The sequence below is a fragment of the Plectrocnemia conspersa genome, unplaced genomic scaffold (genome assembly GCF_051122295.1).
Source record: "Plectrocnemia conspersa isolate PC_06_02 unplaced genomic scaffold, ASM5112229v1 ptg000009l, whole genome shotgun sequence".
Classification (NCBI taxonomy): domain Eukaryota; kingdom Metazoa; phylum Arthropoda; class Insecta; order Trichoptera; family Polycentropodidae; genus Plectrocnemia; species Plectrocnemia conspersa.
This window is the reverse complement of record NW_028277173.1, coordinates 30,302,168-30,321,892: the sequence shown is the minus strand read 5'-3', so window position 1 is coordinate 30,321,892 and position 19,725 is coordinate 30,302,168. Positions and strand designations below refer to the sequence as shown.

Here is a 19,725-nt window from a genome sequence, read left to right as displayed (position 1 = left end):
AACGTCAGGGCCAAAACAGAACAAGTTCCAAAGCTAGTAAAGATTAAGTAATGGGCACACTTATTTTCCGTTTAGACCAAAAGCTCAGCTGACGTTTGTGGACGAGCTCGAGATTGTTATTATTTATCGTAATGGAATTTTCAATTAAAACAGGTCTTTTTATCGGTTTAACTGGCCGCGATAAAATCAAATAAGCCATTATATAACCGCATTAACTGTATTGTAGAACCTGGCGTCGAGATCGAACAAGAAACTGTCGACTGCCATTATATTGAAATTGATTCCACGGTCAAAGTAAATTTTATTTTAATTATAATCAAATGTATTTTAGTATAACGACTGATTTTTTAATCAAGAATGAACTCGTCAAGATGGAATGTGATCATAAGAGCTTGGAAAATAATACCCCATTGGACGGTGAAGTGGAAATAGGTAAGTAAAATATAAATAGTTTATTATATTTTATGTGCTTGTTTATGTACACTTTTTTAGAAATGCACGACGTCAAAGATATTCTTGCCGAAAATGCATTACCTTCGTACTTAAGTCATCCGCTGGATCGTGATTTGAATAACAGTAAATATCGCACGTATTATAACAAACGAAGACCCCGAGGCCGAGATACTTGAACGCACTGGTATTTACAAGAGAAAACTCAATTTTATTTTCTATGGAAATTTTAAAGAAAGACATTTTACTTTTCAGATCTCGTCTTGTGGTCTTCATATAATAACACGTTTTGTATACAATATTAACAATTATGTATTTTTCAGAAACACCTAATATTAAAATCGATGAGAAAATAGAAAATAAAGAAACGAGTCTTTCCGTCGGTTTTAATAAATATAAATTGGAATGCGATAAATGTGGAAAATTATACAAGTCCAAACATACGTTAATACGCCATTTGAATCTTCACAGCGGCTTCGATAATTTCGTATGTAACATATGCGGAAAAGAATTCAAAGTGTACACTTACCTCGTACAGCATATTAAGAATATCCACTCCGGCTCTAATAACGGATGCGACAAATGCGGAAAAGCGTTCAAGAGTAGGCAATATCTTCTGAGTCACATGAAGGTTCACGGCGGCTCCGAGGATTACCAATGCAACAGGTGCGGAAAAGCGTTCAAGACCAAATTTTATCTGACTCAACACTTGAACATGCATTGCGTCGTTTCCGAATGCGGCAAGTGCGGAAAAGAGTTCAAAACTAGACAATGCCTCTTATCGCATATGAAGGTACATAGTGATACCTACCGATTCGTGTGCCACTTATGCGACAAGGTGTTTAAAACTAAACGTAGCCTAGCCGGACATAATAAAAACGTTCACTCCGACTCCGACCCGTTCGAGTGTGACAAATGCGAAAAGGGATTCAAGTCTAAAAACTACCTAGCGCAACATAATAAATTTGTTCACTTTGATTCTAAAAACTTTGAATGCGACACGTGCGGGAAAACGTTCAAAACTAAACATTGCCTTTCGAAACATTTCGACGTTCATAATAATTTTTACCAATACGATTGTGACAAATGTGGAAAATCGTTTAAAACTAAACATAGTCTCTCCGGACACAATAGAAACGTTCATCCCGATTCTGACGTTTTCGAATGCTTAGACTGCGGAAAAGCGTTCAAGTCCAAAGATTACCTTTCGCAGCACTATAAGTTTGTGCATCTCAAATCTAAAGGCTTCGAATGCGAAAAGTGCCAAAGAGCATATAAGAGTAAATTTTATCTTTCGCAGCATATTAAGAATTTTCATTCTGTGGAAAATTTAGTATTAGAATAAAAAATAAATATGAATCTGTTGACATATAAATTATAATCGTCGAAATTTATTATCAAAGGAAACACATAATTATAAATAAATCTAAAAGATAATTTTTATTATTTATTTCAAAATTTTCATTTCATAGATGATTATTAAATAAATATATATTTTGTATATAAACAAATAAAATATTATAAAAATGATGGCTTTTTATATTAGCTAGAATTACTTTTAAATTACATAGAAAAATATATATTTCTATATGCGTCGATGCAGTTGTAGTAATCGTTTTTTTATGCATCGCTGTTTCGATATCAGCGAAGACTACTATCGTGTAAATGTTAACAACCAGTTAGATCTAGAATCGAAGGGGAAAACGACCGAAGTTGGAATGCTATTTTCAAATTCGCTTTTGGTAGCGATTATATTTTTGTATATACAGGTATAGTTTATTGGAAATTTAGATATTTCATACTTTTTGGAGAGGGGAACGATACTAAAATTTGATAATGTATTGCTAACTGTGCGCGATTAATTTTTATTTTTTATTAAAATCGTTTTTTGGTGTCAAAAAGAAAATGCGGGGCCCGTCAAAAATCTTAGAAAAAGAGAAAAAATAATAAAATTAATGGTAATAAATATTTATTCGACTATAACATTTATTTCACAAAAACTTTGCGCGCTTTTCCACTAGTAAATTCGGATATTATTTTAAAATATATAGGTGGAAGAAGGGAGAACTTTGAATTTGGTTAGAAATATGCATGTCATTTAACTACTAATTCTAATGAAAGCAAAATATTTAAAAACGATCCCCTTTTTCCCCCCACCTCTCACTTTGGAAAAGATAAAATGACGTTCCGTATTCTAAACCAGAAATTATGGAGTTATCCTTTAAAGAAAATCTAAAATAACGGTGTCGAATCTATCGCGATAATATTTTTTTAAACGTCATTTCGGTAAAATCATATCTAAATACATTTTTATTAGTAAAAATATAGTTTAACTGATAGGCGCTAATGAAATTATATGCTGCTCTAAAATGTCTATGAAACTCAATTTTGTGGCAATTATTGACACTGATTGAGCCGCTGTAATAGTATTTTATTGAGTATTTATACAGTTACGTGTTAAAAGTTAAATGTGTAAGCGGACGGTGCACGAGGCACGCACCGACATGCGAACCCGCCAGAGTTGCCACGAGAAGAATATCCATCACGCAGTGCTACCAGAGTGTTGCCAAGTTTTGCCCATAATAAACCTAAATAAATACATATATAAATAGGCCCCCTATCCTACTTCGGCCCTAGCAAATTACAATTGCGAAATTCAACTAGGAAGAGAGAATGGGGGCCTTGGTGTTGCTGCACTACACCCGGTGAGGTTGGTGGAGCTGGTTTTAAAAAAGAAAAATAATTAAACGTTGGAGGCACAAAGGTAACAAAGTCGTGACGTATCGTGGGATGTAAAGTGACGATAGGTGACGTAGACGTTGCGGCGGTGCAGGTCTCAATTATCAGGCAGCTTACCACGCGCGTGCTTAATTAAATGACGCGCGTGGCGGAGTTTGTAGATTGGGGCGCAGACTTTGTTTGAAAGGCTTCAGGGGCGCTGCTTCTGGGAGCACATCTAGGGCTCCATGAGGCGTGAGGGCGCAGCTTTGAGCAGCGCTTAGCGTGTTTTTCTTCAAGCGGCGTGGAACCAGCGTAGACCCGGGTGGCGTATAGGTCTCCAAGGGGCGCGAGCAGAACGCGCATGTCCGGGAGCGCGTTGGGGGTTGCGTGTCGCCAAGTTTTGGCCATAATAAATCTAAATAATACATATATAAATTAAAGTTCAAACAACATAATCGAAAGAACGTCGCATCTCGCATATTGCTCCATAGTTTGTTTACCTTTCAACATTATACTAAATTTTAAAAATTTTATGACGGGAGGTGACAGGAGGTGGAGTATGTTTTATTAAAAAATATAAGTATAGAGTTGCCACGAGAAGCGCGTTCGTTACGCTAATGCTACCAGAGTGCCGTCAAGTTTTGGACATAATAAACCTTAATAAATACATGTATAAATAGGCTCCCTACAATATGATAGCTATCCTTACCGATACTGGCATAAGAGTGATGGTCAAAGTATATTGAAACCGAATTTTGTCAAAGTATATTAATGCATAGAAGGAGCACCAAGCGCAATTTAGTGTGCGGATAATTTCGTATCAGTTTGTAAAATGTATTTATTTAAAAATATATTGTCATAAGAAGAAGAAAAGAAATAAATGGTCGAAAATATCGGCGTTACGGGCAAAAAGATACGACGAACGAAGACCGTTTGACGTTCGGCTGCTCGATATAAATAAAATAGGATTTGATAAGATTTGATGGAGGCTGCGGTTACCAATCTCGAGAAATCGGTCAATTTTCGTTTAATTTTGGTTGCATTTTTTCATTTGGTCTTTCAGACTACAATTGTTATGATTTTCGACATCAGGTGAAGAAAACCGACGAAAGACTGGATATGATGGCCTGGAAGATAGATACGGTAGAGCGGCACATAACCGAAGCCGACGAAAACCCCGACGACTCGGTGTTGAGGCTTTTGGAGTCCGTCACGGAGGTAAATCAATGTAGCAAAAACGGAAGCATAAAAATGAACCCATTATTATTGGTGCAACAGGTGCGGAACGACTATCAGAACTTACGACGCGAGATTCTCGAAGTGCAAGAGCTCCAAAAGCAGGTGAGCGACCGTCTGCGGAAGCAAGTGCGCCAGGTCCAAGGAAACTTCTCCCATCTGAAGGAACGCATCGCGGCCGTGCCGCACAATTGAACGTTGCTCCTATTCGTACCTTTACCACGTGCACAATAATTTTTATATGCAACATTTTGTAAACTGTTACTTCCTATTCACACTTTACATGTGAAACTTAGGTTTAGTCAAATAACAATATCACAAACTCATCGCATGATTATGTTTGCTTTTTATTTTTTAACCTTACCTCTTAGCGATAATTCAAAATACATTGTATTACGTGTAGTTTGCATCTTCCCTTAGACTTAAGCCACAAAGAGCAATGATATAACCACATGTCTGATCTATGTATAAGCATCGTTTCTTTATTACATATACAATAATACGGAGCTTTCCGTTTTCTTAGTATTAAATCGCTTTTTATTCCATTTTTGCAATATCGTACGTTTGTCAATTCTTTTCTATAATATATTAGGATACGTTCGGGTCGACGTCTTCCAGATTCTGACTTTTCGCTCATTCTCTATTCTTTATAAAACGCCGGTAAGTCTGAATGAGAGCGGAAGACTGATTGTTCAGTGGATTTTTTTACTGTCGATTTTCGACAAGGTGAGTATAATGGCAAGTTGTTTTTCATTTTTTATTTTAACTTTTACTATTATTTTTAATTTCTCCTATTCGCTAAATGTCTGTAAATTATTAAATATAATTTCCATCGTATCGATGGGTTTATACACAATTGCGTTATTCGTATTATCTATATTATACTATATAGTTGGCGAAAGTTGTGCTGTCGATTGAGTAATCGTAAGAATTTGGAGACAATAAGATTAAAATCGACGCACTTCTAATTTAACTGGCAGTTTCACACGATACAAAACCTAACGAGAACGAATCTGGAGAGCGGTATCGAGCCCCGACGCACCGAGGTTAATATCAGTATTGAAACGTATCTTATAATTATCGTATAGTTAAGTGTATTAGTTTAATTAAGTGGAAAACATGTCTGATACTGTGTACTTATATACGTGTAAGCGTAGCTAAATGTGTGAAGCGATCGGTTTTAGTATCCGTATTAAATAGGATATTCGCAGCGATCGCCGATGTCCGATGCTAAATTGATCGCAATCGATGATCGGTTGCTAGTTAAAAGTTGACTCCGGCGTCGACGATCTGTTGGGATATCCGCCCTTATTGCGAGGGATTGCACTTTAGAAATGTAGAACTAATCGCTACGATTGGAATATTTCAAAGTATCCCAATTGCAGCGCCTATAAAACGGCAATTCTTTATTATGCATGAATAAATATAACCAACGATATCGGTTCAAAAAATTCTGGTTCAATTAAAGAATTGCCATAGTAATATCAATGTTAGCGCATCCCAAAACTATTCTAAACATTAGTCGTTGTAGTTGTTGAAGTATATTTCCATAGTGAAATTTGTATCTCATATATACTGTTATGTACTCGCATATATACACACACACACACAACACAATACTAACCTGATATATTTTATATTTTAATATCTATAGCTGTTATTCGGCAATTTTTAGAGTACATCGTAAAACGTAGTACAATAAGTTTAGGTTAATTTAATCGAAAGCAATTTTCGTATATAAATTCTTATACATATGTTATGTAACTTATGTGCCAAAATATATGTTAACTAAACAATAACTCGATGCCTAATTATCGTGATAAGGAGCACTATTGTTTTTTAAATAATTCAATGCAACTAGAATTAATTTATTCTCGTAAACGTACGGAGTAGATCCATTCGTTTATGTTTATCTCGAAACTATTCTACGTTCCTATCGTACCATCGATGAAGTAATATGACCAATTGTAATTTTCGCTCCAGTTGTTTCTGTGTATTTTGTTATTAATTAAATACGTTTGTGTTAGTTTCAGTGTTTCATTATATCCAATTTTCAGTTAAAATACAAAATTTGCCAATATTCGGACGATTATCGGCGAAACATTTCCTCCAAGCGGTGGTGAAGCTAACGCAGGTGATGATCCTCAGGGTTCTTGTGGTTGTCTGCAGCGAGTGTCAGGATGTAGTTCTTCTTACGGCGATGGTCGCTCGGGAGTTCCAGGTCGTCTCTTCGCGTCTGTCGATGGGTCTGCTGGTCTCTTCGGGTGGCTGCTGGTGACAGCCTTACTCTCTGACCGTGTCTCTCCCCATCGGAGTCCGGGCTTATATATTTTAAGGCTATGTGCAGCGATCTTCCAGCCAATCGTTGCAGTCGCTTCGTAGAATGGTGAAATATGTCTACGCCTTTAGAAAGCTACGTTCGCTCGTCCAATGTCGTATTGCATTTTTCGGAAATGTCACGGATGTGGTGATTTATGATATCCGTGACCGTTTCGTCTCAAAGGGATTCTCTTAACGACGGAGAATATTTACTATGAGCTCGTGTTCTGTGCGGTCTCACAAATCCTTTACCCTAATATGTTATTTATCCCCATTGCTAATGAATGATCGTTTTTGGTCACAGTCATTAACGCGAGTTTAGGGTTTGAGACAATGACCCTTTCAAACGTGGTCGCTACAGTAGTAAAATAAATCAGACCCTTAAAACGTTGAGAATCATTGACTTTTAATATAATTACTATAAATGCAATATAGAATAATAATAAATAAATATCAACAGAATTAATTATGAAAAAAATACGTAAAATTAACTTATTACTCAAAGAGATAAGTAGTGGATCATTACAGTCGTAAGCAAGTGTATGAAACCAGGATGGATACATTGCGAGGGTTACTAGATAATGTTCCGAAACCCTAAACAAAAAAGTCTAGAGAATGTAAGTGTGTTGTACATAGCACCCTTCAGAAACTTGAAGAAATGCTTTACAATTTATGCATAACTTTCTACGAAAACATAGTATTTGGGGAGGATAGGGGGCATTTGCACCGGGGTCCTAAAATACGATTTTATATTATTATTAAAAAAAATATATAAAGAACAATTTTTCTTTCATTAAAAAGAAATTTTACTGTAATTTAATGGTATATTTTCAATGTTAGCATGGTAAAGGGTTAAAAAATATTTTTTTAACTCCCCTTATATATAGTGGAGTGACTTAATGATGGTCTCATAGTAATCATATATTTTACTCTCTGCAAATATTCTTTGTTCTGTGGTTACCATACAGTTGTTTTCAGCGTTGATCTACTATCTTTTAGGTCTTAAACGCGTAAATTTACTTAACAACTATAATACAATAAACAACTACTACCTATGTGGTTATTTTGCTTTACTATAAATTTTAAAATTATTTGCGAAAAATAATTGATGGCAAAGTAGTATTGGTGTATGACATTTGATTGTATATCAGCTTATGTTAATTGTTATGTGTTATTCATATGAGGGGAGGGGCAACTTAGTTTTTGTCTGCAACATAGGGCCGGCTCTGGGCATATCAGGATTATTGGCTTCCATTTCAAATTACTTTCTTGTGAATAATACAATAAATAAACAAAGGCTCTGAATACCTTGTATTTTCACAAGCTTCATATTTTTTTGTTATTTAATTGTCTATTGATGTTACTCACAATGTGCTTAACCTTTCTACCTAGCAACTGTTCGGTAAAAGGCTAATAGATTGAATTATATATACATATATTTTCTCGGAACTCAATTAATACACCATCGATTAGTGGCTTTAATTTATTAGTTAACAAGAGTTGTGAATATTGTATTGAGTGCTTAGTCTAGTAATGACATTTATTGTATTTTTTTAGCACCAGCATAATGTCATCGCACAATAAACATAATGCTTTGTAATTAGCGATTCCAACTATTCCTCATTATCAACTATTCGAATATCGAATAGTATAACTTAAACTATTCGAATAGTTTCTGACTTATAAAAATAATATTTAAAATTCAAATTTATCGTTTAATTTTGTTTAGCTTCAACATTCTGTACAGAACGACATACAAATAAATAGATAAAATTCAGTTTTTGACAGTCCTTTAAAATTGCAATTTTAATTTATACATAATATAAAATCAAACGGCAATAATTAATTCCGCAGTATTATAATATTTAAAATTTGCAGCTGCATCAAATTACTCAAACCATACTTCTGCAATTTCTGGCATTTCTCGGACGCTAGACAAAGGAACATCCGCTCCTGAGATAGGCGTTATCGCCACATATATTCGAATTGGAATCTCTATTTGTAATATAATTCGATAACAAAATAATTCACACTCTACTCGGCTTTAGAAGCATGACGTGCGAAGTACACTAGTCTCTTCTTTTCTGGCTTTGACAGTGACATGGTGAATATCCACGGGTAAATCACAAAAAGCGTTACACTGGGAAGAATAGATGCATAACGTAACAATGGAATGCGAAGCAATAGGAGCACCACATACAGTCATATCTCGCAACTCCTTAACTCGACGGTTCGCCGCATCGTTACGGCGCATATTTTGAAGACGTAAATAAAAGATTGGTATCTGTGAATCGTGTGATCCACTACGATTTTCCAAGAACATCTAGCATAATCCTTTCACTGCGGCTGATATTTTGCGCGCCATTTCGAAATTTGTTAATATGTAAGGGGCATCTATTTGTGCCATATTTTATATTATGTTCAATAAATTCAATTAATTTACAGTCTTAAATTATACCAAATAAGCAGATTATTAGGTTCAAAGGTTTATGGCATCTTTAGGTGCCCAATGAGTACTGGCGATTTTCTTGATGACGTCTATAGAAACCATCGGCAGTGAAAGTGTTAAACAATAGAAATGCAGTTAAAAATTTAAATAAAAAATTCAATCTTTTTAATAGTATATATTTTCTTCTCAACACTGTTTTTACATTAAACATTTTTTATATAAACATTACGGAATGTAATATGAAACTGTTGTATATATGTAATAATAATAATAATATTAATAATAATACAACTCTCGTAATCAGGCTTATATTAATATTTGTGTATAATGAACACTCGTCACGGTATACAAATTATTATTAATAATTTCAACATTTCTACTCAGACGTACATTTATTATATAATATTTATATATATAATAATTAAATCGCATATATAAAGATTCAGCTATAAAAAAATATCACAGGCAAAATTATTAACGGAATTACTATTGAATCTTTATGAAAAAGTTCAACTTTGATCATATCAAAATTGACCAAATACACCGAGAATTTAATATATAATATTTAGCATTATATATAATATACAATATAATTAACAAACCGTCAAATTTGTTGTTAATTTATTTAGAAATTGCGCTTAAATCTCACAACCAGATATTTACTTGAAAATTACAATTTTTAATATATTTATCCAATAATAATAAGCAATTGGGTGTATTGTCCGAATGTCCGATTATTCCCGAAAGGAATAGGAATGCGTATCGAATTTTATTTTAAAGTCAGAATGAACAATTTAATACAGGAAATTGGTCCCATTTGCAAATGGAATGAAATAAAATCTAGTGATTAATGAGTGAATGATCTTTAACAATATATTTTTTAATATATTCGAAGCGATTAACATAAGCAATCTTATCGAGTCGTAAAGCTAAAATTCTAAATTGCAATAATACGACTATCATTAAACACGTGGATTGTAAAAATCAGACTTCTGTAAAAATACTTTAGTTATATATACAGAAAGGTGAAAAAAATATATATATTCGTTTATCGTGTTTCGACAAAATTTTAATAAAGCGTGTCAATCAGAAAAGTTATTAGAAAATATTATGGCAAATGAACCACTCAATAATTTAATATCATGGAAACCTCATTATGTAACATGAGATCCATTCTTCGCTAAATAATATTTTATATGATTTTAAGTAGCTTTTAATTTATTATAAATACATTTCGATGATTTTTCAAAGGGTACGATGCTAATTATTTAATCATAAATTAAATTTTTAAATAACAAATTGGGCACATTTTTACCTTACATCTGTTTTTATAAAATATAACAATATACTTTACTTCCTGACACACTATATTTAAAATACTTTTTTGTACCGATTCTGTATATATATATTCATATATATCGCGTTGTCATGGTAAACTTCTTACATGATTATTGTACGTACGAATACGCAAAAGTAAATCACAACGGAGTATTCTCCAGCTTTTTGTTAATAAGGCAAGACTTCGTATCGCAGCTTGCGTCGAACTTGGATATATTCTTCTTGACGATAGACTCGCCGTTTTGCGCTAGAATAGGACAGTTGATCCTGAGATTCGCGAGACTCACGTAATTAGACGAGGACGCGTCGTTCGTTAGCGACGGAATGTTTTTGAAATTATTGCACCTCGCCAGCGTCGGAGGATTCGATTCTTTACTTTTGATCTCCGGAATGCATTTGATCGGCGATAGACGCTTTTCTCTATAGCTGTACCGTCCGACGCCGGCGATCTCGTCCGCTTGGTGATTGTGTCTCCTCATCAAAAGAGGCGTTGTGGACTTATTTTTGATTTGATCTTTCGAAGTGTCCGACGACCATAGGTTGACTTTGGGCGGTTTGTAATTCGCGGGTTTAGATTTTATAGTCAAGTTATTAGAAACGTTAGGCACTTCCGAAACAGTCGCATGGCTCAAGGTGTACGGTTTAGTTATAAAAAATGTACTTTTCCCTTTCTCTATATTTTTCAAATCTTTCTTTGAATTGCTATCGGTTTGGTTGTGATTGAAAAATTTAGTAAAAGAGTTATTGATCGACTTTCTGCCAAATTTGGGAGACAGTAGCTTCTTGACGTTGAAACTTTTATTCTTTTCATTGTTATCCGCCGGTTTAGATTCAAAATTTTGACGCAGTTGTTTAACAGTGTTCGTAGGATTGCTCGGCGGATTTACAGTGTAAGCTTTCGACTCGTTTTTGAATATTCTTTTGAAGGATTTCGGCGATAAAGGAGACGGTTTTATGTCGTCGGACGTATCGTCCGAATCGCTACTGTAATTTTTACTTTCATCCGCACCTTTATTTGCGATGGAATAATGCCTACTATATGGCTGAACTTCCATCTTCAACTTTTCTTCGGTCTCCAGCTCGGAAACTGATTGATTTCTTAAAAAGGAAGGCGTTTCAATCTTTTCGTTGGTGATCATAGCGCAGTTCTGACTCTTCGACTTCAACACTTTAATTAACTCTAAATTAGGCTTTTTAAATTCGTTGTACGGCTTAGCGGGCGAATTGAAGTGATCGATCTTTCGCGATTTATTCTGAATGTTGAACTCGTCGTTATTGAGTTCTTCGACGGACTGTCTTTTTTCAGCTGTCGCTTCATTTGTGATCTCGTTCCTTTTTAAAATGATTGGATTATCTAGCCATTCGCGTACGTCGTCCACTTTAGTGATACTGATAGTCTTGTTGTCCGTCGTCAATATATAACCGGGCGGAGTGAAGCTGAGAGCGTTTTGACTCTTACTCAAAGTCGATCCGGATAACGCGGGCTTATTTGAAAGGCAAAGATGACTCGCCGATATGCATTTGGGTCCTAAGCCCCTCACCTTCCCGTCTTCAATTGTCGGTTTCGGTTTAAATTTCAACTTCTTCTCCAAAATATCGCCCGATTTAGACTTTGAAAGCGATAAATTTACTTCGTTTTCGGCTTTGAACTTTTTGCTCTCGGACGGAACGGTCGATTCGACATCGTCCGAAGCTCCGTCGTATTGTTTGATATCTATCAGCAAATCGGAGGGTAAAGGCTGCTGAGCCGACAGATGCATGTTGAGAGATTGCAGCCAAACTTCCATGACTTCGAACGGCGGTCTTTTATCCGGATTGAGATTGCAGCATAAAAACGCTATGCTGTACAGCGGCTCCGGACATCCGTTGCAGAATTTATCTCTAAATAACGATTGATTTAGTCCAAAATCTGAGCTACGAGGTAAGAAATCAGGATCTGCGTGGACTCTTCCGATGATCTATAAATGATAAATAAACCGTTAAATCGATAATAATATTAATTCTTTGATTAAAAATAAATATAAACCTCGCATAAGACTATTCCGAATGAGAATACGTCGACTTTCTCATCGTAAACGTTGCCTTTCATCATTTCCGGAGCCATCCAATATGGATTTCCAACCACCTATCGAAATATAAGATTTATAAAATTATTTATTATGAGATATTGAAGATTCAAACACTGACCGTATATCGCTTTTTTCTTTCTCGCGCCGAACCTCTTTGCGAGCGTTCGAGACTTCCGGAAACTCCAGTTCTTTTGACTATCCTTGCCAATCCAAAATCGGCTACGATAACAGTTTTATCCTATAATAAAATTATAAGTTATGGAGCATTATGTATAAGTTTCCTAGCGCTAGTAAATCGGAGACAGCATCTAAAACATTTCAGATGTTTTAGATCGAATTTTTTCCTTAATCTGGTGGCTATATCATTCGTCGTTTTCTTTCGCGTCTGAAAAATACAGATATCTTCAGTCTGTATCTGCTAGTGATATCTCCACATGTGAGATATCACATCTATTTTCTAGCAAACGGTTGAGGTGCAAATTCAACGTTGGATTTGTTACGAGTGAATCAAACTAAATGCAATACCACAACTTAATAAGATTATACGAAACTCTCGGGAATAGTAATTGAAGGAGAACGTTAGACTTTGTAACTCATTTTTACAATTTGCCGTCTCCGATTTTACACAGATAATAATACCTCTCGAACTAGACAGTTGTGTGAATTCAAATCACGATGGATAATATTCATTCTATGTAAATATGCAAGTCCGGCTGCTATGTCGCGAGCGTAACCGGCTCGTTCGGCCCAGGGTGGCGTTCTCGGAGCTTCCAATAACGATCGCAGAGTTCCACCGCCTATGTACTCAGTCACCAGATGTAACCTCTGTTCTTTATATAGAACGCCGACGAATCGCAGAACGTTCGGATGCGACAACGATCTTAAGACTGCGACCTGCAATTTAAAACACAAACGTATTCGAAAACTTGTAACGAAAGGTTCTCGTTATATTTAAAATTAACCTCTTTTAAGAAATTCTTCTGAGCGTCTTCGTCCACCCTATACAGCTGTTTGAGTACCATGACTTCATTCGTATCTCGGTGAGTCACCTTAAAGACTTGACCGAAAAAACCGCTACCCAATAGTTCTCCCTGGTGAATTGAAATATTATATTAAAATAAGAGAGCGTTTGTCGTTAGATAAATTATATTACTTGTAAAAGATCGGCGGCTCTGAAAATAGTCGGAGGCGGCCTCGGATCTACTCTGAACGATCGAGTGCGCGCTAGATCGCAAAAAACACCGCCTTCTTCGCAAGATTCCGAATGTTCGCAAGCAGATCTAAAACGAGAACAAAGAATTAGTATATCGACGAATTTTACGCTCTATCGTTTGAATATAATTTTATCAACCCTTCGATCAGCTGAGACATGCTGGAACTCCGTTCTTTTTCACCGAGCGGAGGCGGATGATGCGATCTCGTCAAACCGGCTTTGCGCCACAGTTGACGAGCTCTTGCACCGGGTACGACGTTACCGTCTTCGACCCGCTTCTTGAAAACCCTCTCTCTTCCGCCGTTCAGCACCGATCCTTCGGTTAGGTTCTTCTCGATCGCTTTCTGCACTTCGTCGATCGTGTCGCTATTGTCTTCTTCTAATTTTACATCTTTGCAATTTGTCATATTATCGTAGACGCAAAAATTATCAGAGTTTGAAAAACCGTTCACGACAGACTGATCAGTCTCGTCTTTTTCTTCGATTTGTTTCTTGCTCGAATTGTGCGGATCGTGTTCTATAGTTAACTGAAAATAAATCATTCATTAGTACTATATATAGATCAGTGACGGTGGGTCCATATAAACAGTGGAAAAGCAGCTTTTCTTATTTTATTTCCTGAATTAAAAATACTGTTTAAATTAAAATTTATTAAATGGAAGCCTTTATGTATATTAAAGTGAATATATATTCCATAGTGAAAATATACTTTCGACAACTCTGTCAGTGAAAGCATAACACACAATAGACTAATAAATTCAATGCTCAAAGTCAACTCAACTGTCAAAACTTAGATTTTCACCAGCGTATACCACTGGAATTGTATATTCGTCTATAATAATATACATCCATTGGCGAAACTGTATTCGGAATATGAATTCCCTGAAACGTCAGTGAAAGTATACTTTCACTGCTAGTATGAAATCATTGTAACATTATAAAATTTAATTCACTCAATCGCAATATTCTGAAGTAATAATTTATTTAAATTATATTATCAGTATCATCCGATAGAACGCGTATCTTACACCAAGCTTATGCTTAAGAGTTCCCGATCTGTGCTTCAATTATCATCGTCGCGTATTGTATTGTGTGCGTTCATTAGGCCTGCACTGGGTACCTAATTCAACAGCGATTTCCCCGTTGCATTTATTACTGGATATGACGTTTACTATTTTTATCCACAGCTTCCCCCCGAGTCGACTTAGATCGTATCAAGTATGCAACTTACTTGTAAAACGGTATCGGAGTAACATATCAGATTTTCTATTTGGCCTATCGGTTGATCTTTCACTGGCGTTCCGTTGATTTCCAAAATTCTGTCACCAATGTGCAGTGCCATTAAACCGCACGATACATCGACACTACAATTTAATATCGTTGTTATTCGTACATAGATATAATATTAAAATGCATTACATTATAGCAATAAACGAGCAGTTTTAACGATTAAAGCTTTAAGATATCAGCATTACATTATACGGTTTTGTAGTAAGAAATGTTAGTTAAAATGTTTTTATAATAAATTAATATTTTTAACAAATAACTTATTGACGAGTTACTTTAATTAGATGTACAGTAGACTCCCCAATAATACAGTAAATTGGGGACGTGCTATTTGGATGTTTCTTTATTTGTGAGATGTGCCAAAGGGAGGATTCTCACCACACGTGCCTGATTCATATGTACGTATTGCAAAAAATTGTATGAGTATTTTCTAGTACACACCCAAATAGCACGTCCCCAATTTACCGTATTATTGGGGGGGTCTACTGTATAAATGAGTTTTAGTCACCTATTCTCTCTCTATAAACGATTATTTTTAAACAGCTCTTCGACTAAGAAGATTATAGAAGGCAACAAATTAAATCAACATTGAGTCAGAATTTTATTAACAGCCTAGTCATAATTATATTATTTAGGATTAGAATAAAAATAGAATACGGTCAGTATAAAAGTATAGGACGATCATATGAATAAAAAATATTTTAATGTTTATAAATATAAATGGGCAATAAATTATTTATTTTATAAATATATTATAAAATATCTCACTCGCCTGTTGGACATGTTAGGTGCAAACGAGCATTGGTCAGAACAGTGAACACCCCATGAATAACTTTCAAGGAATATATTTAATTGAATGTAGGATGCAAAGGTATTCACAGCGAAGAACAAGAGAGATTAATCATGTCCGGGATGAAAGAATGCCTAAGGTCATATACAGTGGCGGCCACCTAAATAAGACACTTTTTACAAAATCATTTTTTTGCTCGTAAATGTTTAATTACTGCGTAATAAAACATGGGAATGGAAAAAAAATTGTTTAAACTTAAAGGGACACTATCAGTGAACAGTTTGATGTGCTATACCTGATACATCCCCCTAAACCCTTGATTTATTACCCTTGCCTTTCTGTAAAGTCAAAACGGCGTATTGTACACATGGTCACTATTCAAAGGGAATTATCGTCTAATGGATAATTTTTGCTTTTATTTTCATTTTGAACGCCTTGATATCGATTTCTTTCATTATAAGGATTATTTAAAATAATTTAAATTAATAATAAATAGTGTATTTACCTAGAATATAATTTTAATTAAATAATAAATTTATTATGGGGAAAAGTGCACATTGTGATCCTAAAAAACGAGAACTAATTGTGGATTTAAAAAATGACAAAGGTCGGTCAGTGCAAATAATATCAGAATATCTAAAAAAATCAAGATATCAAATATATAATGCGTTAAAACATTTTGAAACACATAAAACCTGTGAAAACCTTAAACGAAGACAACGTCAAAAAAAACTTCCACACTTGTGGATCGAAAAATAATTATAATTTCCAAAGAAAATCCACTAAAAACTGCTGTAGATATTAGAAAATAAGTAAATCAATTAAATGAAAGTGACGTAAGTGTTAAAATAGTGCGTAGAAGGCTGTGGACCAGGATTATACGCCACCATTGCTCGACGTAAACCATTAGTGAAAAAAAACAATTGCATATTACGCGTTAATTTTGCTAAAAAATCATTTAAACTGGACAATATTAGGCTGGAAAAATGTTTTCTTTAGTGATTAATCTAAGTTCAATAGAATAGGCTCTGATGGAAGGCAATATTTTAGAAGATATGTAATCGAAGAGTAGAACCCCATAAATATCATAAAAACAATTAAAGGAGCTGGTGGAAGCATTATTTTATTGGGTTGTATGTTTTGGCATGGAGTCGGTCCTATCCATTTAATTTAAGGGATTATGAACCAGGAAGTATATGTTAATTTTATGGAACCCGTTATGCTGAAGATTTCGGGTCATTGTCCTGTTTATCAATAGGACAATGACCCGAAACATATTTCACGTAGGGCAAAAAAATTGTTAACAGATAATATTATGAATGTTTTGGAATGGAAATCATGCAGCCCTGATCTAAACCCTATTGAACACTTATGGAGACCTTTAAAACACAAAATTAAAAATTCATTTGTCACAAATTTAAAATAAATAAATTAAAATGTAAAAAACAAGTGGGAACACAAATACCCCCCCCCCCCTCCCAAATGACGTCCCTGTTTACCTTTCATCTTCAGTAAATATTCGACTCAAAAATAGACCTTTCTGTTTTAGAATCATTAATTATTGGCATATTGAGATTCGTTGTGCAAGGTTTTCCTCGTACAATTATGAGATACCAATATTCTGCAAATTGAGACCTTTCCTAATTGTTTAAATGTCTGTAAACTGATGTAGGCGACACGTTGAACTTTTGTATCGTTAATCTTGGACCTGCTTTGATGGTAGCCCTAATATCCTCACTAACAACCTGCTCCTTTGTAGTTATACAATGTGAAAATTCTCATGACAACATTTGATACTTTCTAAATTGAATGGCATCTCTGCCCGTTGCATTACAGATGTCTTGTCGCATTATGACCGAGTTGAAACTCATAAAGCATAATAAAGCTCAACTGAGATCATTGTTGATTTAGATAATTTATAATTGAAAAAAATGATTCTGACCATTTAATACAGATTGTGGCCGCTTATATTCTGACCCAAGAAATACGAGCCATTATAAAATAAAGTGTCAAAACAGACTCATTTTTACATCTATTAAAATAATATACGTGAACGACTATTTAAGCATGCTTAGCGGAACATCCTCGATTTATGAGCGAAAGCTTCTAATTTAATCGATATTAAAATGAATATTAATTTAAAGGTAAAACCTTCACTAAATGTTAAAAGCGTCGGTTATTGGTATTAAATTATTTAGTTGTTTCATAATTTGAGGATTGTCCGTATACGAAATGCGAATTAAAATACATTTTGACATAGAATACGGATGCAGCGCATACACAAATTTTTTGTACCTATAATTGGCGATATGAACGCAGAAAGACAGCGTCGCTCGCAAGAGCGACCGGGCCAACGCAGCCAGTTTGCCTTGCATCGCGTACAACAGTCTGCGAAATTGATTTCTCATCAAAAAGTGCAGTATTTCGACCGTTCAGTCGTTAGTCGTTAATGGTTGTTACGGACGGTTAAATAAATAAGGTCAGTTTAATAGTCTCACTGTTTGATGGTGACTCCGCGGTGAGGATCAGGCGTCAGGCGCAGGAGCGGCACTGGCGACGGACGGTGCGGAGAACGTCCCGGAGCTCTCGGAGGCACTTGGACCAATCGGATGGCGTGTCGGTTGAATTCGCTCAAAGGCCTCATGAGTCTTTCGTAGCAACCTCCGCTGTGAGCGTTGGAAATATTATTAGTTTGTTTATAAATAAACGTTTGTTTATAAATAATATAACCAACCAGTATAGCTTGGATCTTTCGATCAGAGCGTACGCTTCTCCGTCGCCTATGAAAGTAGCGCACAGTTCGCATCGAAAACATTCGGGATGGAATCGATGGTCGCCAGCCGCCATCACCGGGCCGGTGATTACCTAGCGCAAAAATATTACGTAAAATATGTTTAAATAGAAAAAAACGTTTTAAACTTACTTGCGAACATTGTTGGCACGATTGTCCGTATTTAGTCCAATAGTCGGTCTGGCAGAAGAGCAGACCGTCTTTTTCGAAATACCAGGAAGACAAGGCGACGTCGCAAGCGCAACATCTGCAACGAAAACGTCGAGTTATGGGGTGCAAAGGTGCAGACCGAAACTGATAGTACCAGTACCTGAAACAGTCCATGTGCCATACTTGCTCCAAAGCCGATATATAATCTTCGTCCGATAAGCGATTCAAACATCCCGCGCATTGTCCGCCGCCACCACCGCCGCTTTCTGGATACAGAAAGTAAAAACGATTGTGACTAATTGTGACTCGCCCACGCACTTTGCGCATTTCTCTCGTAAACCGAACGATAGTGAATATGCGCCGCTTTCGACAGTCTACCAATTCACAATCTACAATTTGCAATTTGCGCGCGTGCCTTACCGCTACTTTCGACTCCTCGATCGTTACTATTCACGTCTTCGGTCATTTCGAGCGCGACTCTCCACCATGTTGACAAGCCCGACTGTCATGGCCACTGTTGCCTGTCGCGACTCGCGATTATGTCAAAATATTGCATAACTGTTGCGGCGCTTAAAATTAAACAGATATAACTAGTTGTCATTTAACTCGATTAACTTCCACTAAAAATATTTTATAATAAATATAATACAGAGAGATATAACATTTTGTGGGGTAATACTGAACAATTATTTTTTCTAAAATCAGACTGGCTTTTGGCTTTAACGTCTGCGAAAGTGGCCAACAACGTTTTCAAATTCAACACTTACTCTTTTATTCCCCAAGCATCTGTTAAAATCGCAATTGTTATTCAGTGTTATTAGGGCCGAATTAAGATATTTAGAGACTCAAAGCACTTGAAAGATATTGCTACTTCTAGAGTATGTTTATTATAGTTGAAAAACAATCTAGATA

General features: G+C 35.5%; 3 protein-coding genes across 5 annotated transcripts; 2 read left to right on the top strand and 1 right to left on the bottom strand.

Annotated features, from left to right (window-relative positions):
* LOC148232622 (uncharacterized) lies at positions 1-1,890 on the top strand. 2 transcript variants are annotated; one of them, XM_088191799.1, is made up of 5 exons: positions 1-153; positions 227-294; positions 357-432; positions 493-637; positions 706-846. In XM_088191799.1, the coding sequence occupies exons 1-4, from the start codon at positions 132-134 to the stop codon at positions 627-629; spliced, it is 303 nt and encodes a 100-aa protein (XP_088047925.1). In that variant the 5' UTR covers positions 1-131; the 3' UTR covers positions 630-637; positions 706-846. The 2 variants fall into 2 exon arrangements, with proteins under 2 accessions (XP_088047925.1, XP_088047924.1); XM_088191798.1 differs by having other exon boundaries at positions 3-153; positions 493-576; positions 774-1,890.
* A 2,054-nt stretch (positions 1,891-3,944) lies between these two features.
* LOC148232621 (uncharacterized) lies at positions 3,945-6,433 on the top strand. The gene is made up of 3 exons (XM_088191519.1): positions 3,945-4,186; positions 4,264-4,389; positions 4,450-6,433. Exons 1-3 carry the CDS (start codon positions 4,154-4,156, stop codon positions 4,600-4,602), a joined length of 312 nt encoding a protein of 103 aa, XP_088047645.1. The 5' UTR covers positions 3,945-4,153; the 3' UTR covers positions 4,603-6,433.
* A 3,520-nt stretch (positions 6,434-9,953) lies between these two features.
* On the bottom strand, positions 9,954-19,386 carry LIMK1 (LIM domain kinase 1). Of its 2 annotated transcripts, XM_088191516.1 has the most exons (14): positions 19,234-19,386; positions 18,974-19,079; positions 18,796-18,910; positions 18,607-18,737; positions 18,371-18,538; positions 18,168-18,260; positions 15,027-15,159; positions 13,934-14,322; positions 13,736-13,862; positions 13,545-13,673; positions 13,222-13,476; positions 12,701-12,820; positions 12,540-12,638; positions 9,954-12,471 (listed from the first exon to the last, which is right to left on the bottom strand). In XM_088191516.1, exons 1-14 carry the CDS (start codon positions 19,277-19,279, stop codon positions 10,654-10,656), a joined length of 3,729 nt encoding a protein of 1,242 aa, XP_088047642.1. In that variant the 5' UTR covers positions 19,280-19,386; the 3' UTR covers positions 9,954-10,653. The 2 variants fall into 2 exon arrangements, with proteins under 2 accessions (XP_088047642.1, XP_088047643.1); XM_088191517.1 differs by lacking the exon at positions 18,168-18,260.
* Between the last annotated feature and the right edge of the window lie 339 nt (positions 19,387-19,725).

What these genes read in the sequence shown, in the direction of transcription:
- LOC148232622 (XM_088191798.1), top strand. Translation starts at nt 132, where the DNA reads ATGGAATTTTCAATTAAAACAG. An exon ending in GGAATTTTCAATTAAAACAG is followed by an intron (nt 154 to 226) that starts GTCTTTTTATCG and finishes ACTGTATTGTAG; the next exon opens with AACCTGGCGTCGAGATCGAA. An exon ending in GGACGGTGAAGTGGAAATAG is followed by an intron (nt 433 to 492) that starts GTAAGTAAAATA and finishes ACACTTTTTTAG; the next exon opens with AAATGCACGACGTCAAAGAT.
- LOC148232621 (XM_088191519.1), top strand. Translation starts at nt 4,154, where the DNA reads ATGGAGGCTGCGGTTACCAATCTCGAGAAATCG. An exon ending in TTACCAATCTCGAGAAATCG is followed by an intron (nt 4,187 to 4,263) that starts GTCAATTTTCGT and finishes TTTCGACATCAG; the next exon opens with GTGAAGAAAACCGACGAAAG. An exon ending in TTTTGGAGTCCGTCACGGAG is followed by an intron (nt 4,390 to 4,449) that starts GTAAATCAATGT and finishes TTGGTGCAACAG; the next exon opens with GTGCGGAACGACTATCAGAA.
- LIMK1 (XM_088191516.1), bottom strand. Translation starts at nt 19,279, where the DNA reads ATGACCGAAGACGTGAATAGTAACGATCGAGGAGTCGAAAGTAGCG. An exon ending in CGCGGAGTCACCATCAAACA is followed by an intron (nt 18,261 to 18,370) that starts GTGAGACTATTA and finishes TCAATTTCGCAG; the next exon opens with ACTGTTGTACGCGATGCAAG. An exon ending in ACAACTGTCTAGTTCGAGAG is followed by an intron (nt 12,821 to 13,221) that starts GTATTATTATCT and finishes ATTTTATTATAG; the next exon opens with GATAAAACTGTTATCGTAGC.